This window comes from Antechinus flavipes, chromosome 1 (assembly GCF_016432865.1).
Source record: "Antechinus flavipes isolate AdamAnt ecotype Samford, QLD, Australia chromosome 1, AdamAnt_v2, whole genome shotgun sequence".
In the NCBI taxonomy this organism is placed as follows: Eukaryota; Metazoa; Chordata; class Mammalia; order Dasyuromorphia; family Dasyuridae; genus Antechinus; species Antechinus flavipes.
The window spans coordinates 680309969-680316410 of record NC_067398.1 but is presented as its reverse complement, the minus strand read 5'-3'; the positions used below and the strand labels follow the sequence as shown (position 1 = coordinate 680316410).

Sequence of the window (6442 nt, the reverse complement as noted above, 5' to 3'; positions counted from 1 at the left end):
TCAGTTTATGTGCAAGCCTTTTATTTGGTGCCGAAGGACTGGTTGAGTGTGAAAACCAAGTCAGTCCCAAACCCTCAGGGGCCAGTAGTTTGTGGATGGGGACTGCTGTTCCTTCGGAAGCTGAGGGCAGAGGGGTCTTGAGGAACCAACAGGGGATTGTGGCTTCGATTCCCTGTTCCTTGCTCCACACCATCCTGTGGGGACAGGAAGAAGGACCAGTTTAAGAAATGTTCTTCGGGAAAGCAGAGACGTGGCCGATCTGACAGGGAGCCATAGAAAGTCTGATCTCCTCAATATACACCTTGGGAAATTGAAGCCTTCAGAGAGATGTGGACTTATCCAAGGTTACATATTCAGATCGGGACCGAGCCCTGACATCCTGCCTCCCAGGTCTACTTCTCTCCTGGCCTACTTTCAGTAAAGGCAGAAATAAACAGGAGCCTTCTTCCCTAGAAACAGGACTTTTCTATTTTGTCTACCTGAGGCCTTTTTCTTACACTTCTGGATCTTCTGAACCCAAGAAAACCCCCCAGCAAAGCCAATGAGGTTATCTTGGCATGTTGGGAATTGACTGATGACTTCATGGAAGGGAGGGTTAAAGGATGTGGGGCCTGAAGGAAAAGCTAATGAATGCGGTTGGGGGGAATATCTTGATTCTTGGGGTCTCGGAGATACGATGTCCAGGATACCTGGGTTCTGTTCCTAGAGAATCTAACTTTTGTGAGACTGGAAAGCTTAGGCTTAAGAGGAGGGAGACCAGAGATTAACAAGAGGTGGATTAAAGGAAGTGGAGCAGCCCCTTTTTCCCCACCCCCCAAAAATAAAAAATCAAACCGGAAAACCAAACAACCTTTCCCATCCTTTCTTCTCAGAGTTTTGCTAAATTGCTAAACACATTCTTTAGAACTTGAGCAATCTGTTTCCCAGCTTTACTCCTGCTGACTCAAGGACCTGCTTTCCTTTCCCAATCTCACGGTGTAGCCCTGTACCTTAGGGGCCCCAGACTGGAAGCCAGGCAGGTAGTTGATGCTGACACGTTGGTCATCCATACGACGTCCCTGGGTGTGGGCCAGCATGTCTATCAGATTGTCCATCTCCGGAGGAGCCGCAGGACTGGGGCTATGACTGTTCTCTGGGGGAAGAAGATGAAAAGGACAGAATAGATGCTGAGGGGAGGCTTGAGCACTCTGGAGGATGTTGGGGCCAGCTGTGGAGGGAATCTGGGAAGATAAATTCCTGGGGGTGGGCTGGGAATGTCTGGGAAGATGACCAAAAGCCTAGTCCTGCAGGAAACAGGAGACCCAAGAACCTGATTCTAATTACAAGAGGGCTTTCTGGGCGTAGTTATACAAATGTACACTCATTCACGGAATGAACGCAGATAATCTGCATTCATCCAGGTTCACCTGATATATATAGACATTCACCCTTCTAGGTTCACTCACTGTTGGGAGGCCCCTGGCCTGGTTCAATCTGCAGAGAGCAGCGCTGCTCCTCCATCCGACCACCCTGGACATGGGTTAGCAGGTTGAAGAATCCATCCTCTTCCGGGGTCCCTGCCTGAGTTATTGATTTCTGGAGTTAGCCCTAGTACTATCATCCTCTAATCCTAAGAGCCTCTCTCCACTAGGGATCCTAGATCCAGTTCTAGAAGGGATCTTACAGACCATTGGGTTCAACTGCCTCATTTTTCAGATAAAGAAACTCAAGGGTTAAGTGACATCTCAGGTCATAGTAGAGTCAGTCACAATTTGATCCTAGGTCTTCCTGATTGCAAATGGACCTACTTCATCCAGACTTTTTATTTCATACTCCCTCCTCTTTAGGCTTCTCCCCACAGCCACCCCACTTCCACACACACACTCTTGCCAAACCTCTTGACTTTCGAAATTACCTGGGATCAAATGGAGAAATGGAGCTGACAGTTCTTGTAAATCCTCCCCTTCCCCATGAGAACAGGGGAGTCTTCTCTTCCCCTTGGCTTATTTCCTCTACCTCCCCTCCACCCCAAGTGAGGATGGTCTCAGGCCACCTCCAGCGCACCCACCACGCTCCCCAAGTCTTGGCCCACCCCTGAGCCCCTTCTCCGTGATCTGGATTGCTGTTCTTCATTCCTTTCCCAAGCCTAGGTCACTAGTTTTCTCCCAGTTCTGTGGGGAAGGGCACAAATAACCTTTTTGTCCCCACCTCCATAAAGAAAAAAGAAAACCCCTTTCCCTTCCTTACCCTAGCGATGATGGGTGACCCCCTGCCCATCTTACCATGGTCTGAAGCTGCACTGTCTGGTCTCTGGCATAAGAATGCGATGTGAATGATATAAATGGCTTGCCTTCCTGCACTGTCCCCACTCCCACTTCTGCCCCTAGGGACCCCCGAATCAGGATAGTTCTGGCTACAGCCATGTGGCTGCAGCTGGCTCTGGGGAGAGGCATCTGTTAGTGCCAACTCCAGTGGCCTAGATCAGAGGCTGAAGTAGATGTTTGGGAACAAGTTACTCCCTTGGGAGAGTCACAACCTCCCCCTCCCCTAGCTTCTGGATTGCCACTGACCCCCCCTTCCCCATGACTTTGCGGCCTTCTCACCTTAACTAGGGTCTTGCACCCAGGTATCCCTTTCCATCCTCCTCCCTCCCCCTCAAACTGGAAACTGGGTCATTGGCCTCCTTTTTGGCTCTAAGCCTTTGGAGACACTGGCCTTGCTAATGAGATACCTGCTAATTAGAGTCGTGTTGGTACAATCGGGCGATCTGAGACCTAGCAGGACATGGAGATCACAAGGGAGCACTAGGTGGGGTGGTAAAATGGAGGAGCTGCTCCAATGTCTTCGCTTCCTGGGCTGCTACTAATCCCCCAGACCCTCCTGACCAGAATGGGTCCCCTATTACCTCACTGGGAGCACTTGAATCTGCTTCTTCTTCCTTTTTCTCTTCCAGATCAGCCATCAGTCTGGATCCCTAGGTAATCCCTTACTAGACCCCTTGCTCCCCCTCTTGTGTTCCCCTTCTTCTGGAGTTCTGCCCCTAGACTCACTGCAGATGCCTGATTCCAGCTCCCACTGTTGCTCTTGGCATCTGGAGTAGGACTTTTAAAGGGTGGGGGAACACCCACGATCCTCCACCAAGCCCCAAATCCTAGACTCCATCTGGGAGTCCCCCCCTCTCCATCTGCTCCCACCCAGACTAAGCCCCATAAAGATCATCCAGATAATTGTTTTTGTGGAACTACACTAGGTGCTGATTGGGGGTGAGATGCCTAGGCCTCCTCCTCCTCCCCCCAACTTTACCTCACTCCCTGGGCCCTGGCTCTCTCTCCCTCAACACATGATTTCTACATTTTTTGACCTGTAGTCCTTTTCCTAAACTCACCTGTGTCATATACCCCAGAGTCATAGGATCTATACTCTGCCCTAGCAGCTCTCACCTGGGATAGCGGAGTCTGGGAGCAGGTGTACTGAAGGCTCAAGGTAGGGTCTCCCAGACACCTGGGGGGCAAGGCTGCATAGGGGGAGGCCAAGCGGGAGATGGCATGGAGAAGACGGAGCCCGTGGCCTCGTGGGCGGTGCTCAGAGCCTCTCTGTAGGAGAGAGGAATTGGAGATTTGCTCCTCACTTTACTCCAGTCCCAGTCCCAGCCCTCCTAACTTTTACCTGGGAATGCATCCTTCCCACAAAAAGCCTTTTCCTGCTGTATGAAGACCTTTGAGCATCAGGGCATCTTCCCTTGACTTTCCACTCTCACCACCCCTAACCAATGTCTCCTTTCTCTTCTGTCCACCTGTCCAAAGATACAGAGGGACCTTTCTGGTCAGACTGGTATTGGTTGACTCAGTCTCCTTGGTAATGCTTCCTTAGGGAATGAGATTATTCTCCTCCCTAGAGGGGTCTTTACCTCCTTATATACCCACAAGGGCCTTATTACCAGCTCTGCATAGCCTTTGGGTCCAAGCTTTGGAGTAGTTACCACAACAACCTGGCTAGGGGAGGAGCAGGAGCTGGAGGTACCCAAGATCTCCATCCCTCATTTCCCCAAACTGCCAGCCCCCCAAGCTTTTCCAGCTCCTCAAACTGAAGTCTTCAAAATTCTATTTCCTGAATCCCCCATTCAGAACTGGGGTGTGTGTGTGTGTGTGTGTGTGTAAGGTCTTGGGTCAGATCCTTCCATAGCAGAAGCAGATCGTGAATGCTGTCTTAAGAGTGTTGGAGGTGATGTTAGGGGAGAGCAGTGTCATGAGCCCTTTATTTTCTGCATCATTTTTCACACAGTCTTGGGATGGAGAATGATACATAATTGTTCCCGAATACCTACATTCTCCTGGGTGACAAATCCCTCTACCTCCCCCTTCTTCAGGTGACTCCATGGGAGGTGCCTGGGGTTTTGACCACACTGATCCCTTCTTGGGACAGAGGGGGTTCCGGGGCCCTCCCTGTAAGGGGGTTAGAATGCGTGGCTGTTTTTCTGTATGTGTGTCAGAGGTTGGGAAGAAGCTGAATATCTAGTTCAATCACCTCATTTTAGAGAGGAGGAATCAGCCCCAGAGAGTGGCAGGGGGCTTATCTGTGTGTGAGATAAATGCATCCCTGTGTCCTTTGGCCGTGTGAGCATACACTAGTGAATGCAGAACTGTGCCACTGTGTCTGTCCTTGAGACAGCTCACGAGGCAGTAGCCTTGATGAAGCACGCTATCTGCTTCCTAACAGAGAGGTGATTGACTCAGGGGGCAGAATGAGAACAAGTTTTTGGACCCGGCAAATACAGGAATTTGTTGTGCTTGACTGCATATTTGTTACAAGGGTTTTGTTTGTTTGTTTTTCCCTGTGGGAAAGGGGTGGTGGTTGGAAGGAGAAGAAATCAATTTGTTAATTGAAAAAAACTTTTTTTAAAGAGGCAGTGTAATGTAATGGTTATAATAGCGGAGTTAGAGTTAGAAAGAGCTAGGTTTGCCTTCCACACCTGACGCTCACCTACTGTATGGTCTTGGGCGAGTCTCCTAATGTCTTTAAATCAATAGTAGGATTAGGTCTGGCAGTAGGGGGTTTGTGTGACTGTGTGGGAGAGACAGGCACAGTAATTGTTGCACTGGCACAGTGGAGACAGAGTTAGTGGCAGGAGGATATGGATTCCAGTCCTACCTCAGCTGAATCCTGGCTGTGTGACTCTGGACAAATCCCTTCGCCTTTCATTGCACTACGTGTTCTTTGACTATAAGAATAATGAACTTTTAAGTAGTACTCATAGGGGTTTCAAGAGGCAGATCTACATACATCAATGAAATCAGCAAGAAAAGAAGGAAGGAAGGAGAGTGGGAAGAAAGAAAGAAAAAAAAAGGTAGGAAGGAGGAAGAAAGGAAGAAAAGGAAGAAAGGAAAGGAGGGAAGAAAAAAGGAGGGAAGAAGAAAAGAGGGAAGGAAGGGAAGCAGAGAGGGGGGAAGAAGAAAGGAGGGAAGGAAGGGAAGCAGAGAGGGGGGAAGAAGAAAGGAGGGAAGGAAGGGAAGCAGAGAGGGGGGAAGAAGAGACCTAATTAATCGGATTGATACCGTTTGTGTTATATGACCCATAGGTAAATCTCTGATCTTTTATTTTTAAAAATTTTTTATTAAAGCTTTTTATTTTTAAAACACACGCATAGATGATTCTCATATTCACCTTGCAAAACCTTGTGTTCCAAATTTCCCCCCTCCGTTTCTCTCATCCCCTCCCCCTTGAGCAAGTAATCCAATATGTTAAACAGGTGCAATTCTTCTATACATATTTTCACAACTATCTTGCTGCACAAGAAAAATCAGATCAAAAAGGGAAAAAGAGAAAGAAAACAAAAAGCAAGCAAACAGCAACAAAAGAAGGGAGAATGCTGTGTTGTGGTCCACGCTCAGCCCCCACAGTCTCTCTCTGGGGCAGGCGGCTCTCTCCATCACAAGACCATGGGAACTGGCCTGAATCACCTCATTGTTGAAAAGAGCGGCGTCCGTCAGAACTGATCACTGATCTTTTCTAACCCAGTAGCGACAACAGCGTTCGCAAACTTTCACGCTCTCTATAGAGGAGATATTATTAGGTGACTTTGTGACTTGTGGCCGGGTGAGCCACGTCGAACGTCTTTTTGTGTAATTTTGTCATTAACAACAACACTGGTCCTAGAGAGCGCTTTGAGGTTTGCAAAGTGCTTTCCGACTACACACCCTCGCAGCTGGGTGCTATTGTCATCCCCACATTTTATTACCTTTGGGAAACTATTATCGGGAGTTCGTTATAACGGGCACGAGTGCTGCCGACGCCAAACAGACCTTTCCCATCTTTCCACCTTCGCGAAACAGACTCCGGGAGAAGAAAGTGACTCGGGGTGGGGAGCTAGGGAGCTGGGTCAGGTGATTGGGGCGTGGCCAGGTGAGGGAAGGGGCCCACGCCAGGTGGAAAGGGGCGTGGCCTCCTGTCCTGACGCGAGTAGAGA

At 49.2% G+C, this 6442-nt stretch overlaps 1 protein-coding gene across 2 annotated transcripts; it reads right to left on the bottom strand.

The window, feature by feature from the left end:
• On the bottom strand, positions 1-6360 carry PCP2 (Purkinje cell protein 2). Of its 2 annotated transcripts, XM_051972538.1 has the most exons (6): positions 6215-6360; positions 3646-3772; positions 3420-3572; positions 1446-1560; positions 990-1132; positions 1-194 (listed from the first exon to the last, which is right to left on the bottom strand). In XM_051972538.1, the coding sequence occupies exons 2-6, from the start codon at positions 3655-3657 to the stop codon at positions 75-77; spliced, it is 543 nt and encodes a 180-aa protein (XP_051828498.1). In that variant the 5' UTR covers positions 3658-3772; positions 6215-6360; the 3' UTR covers positions 1-74. The 2 variants fall into 2 exon arrangements, with proteins under 2 accessions (XP_051828498.1, XP_051828497.1); XM_051972537.1 differs by lacking the exons at positions 3420-3572; positions 3646-3772; positions 6215-6360 and adding an exon at positions 2262-2417.
• Positions 6361-6442: the final 82 nt, after the last annotated feature.

Bases quoted from the DNA above. Each gene is read 5' to 3' on its own strand.
- PCP2 (XM_051972538.1), bottom strand. The intron at 1,133-1,445 runs GTGAGTGAACCT...TTCTTCCCCCAG, and splicing joins AGGCCAGGGGCCTCCCAACA to AGAACAGTCATAGCCCCAGT. The intron at 195-989 runs GTACAGGGCTAC...CTGTCCCCACAG, and splicing joins TCCAGTCTGGGGCCCCTAAG to GATGGTGTGGAGCAAGGAAC.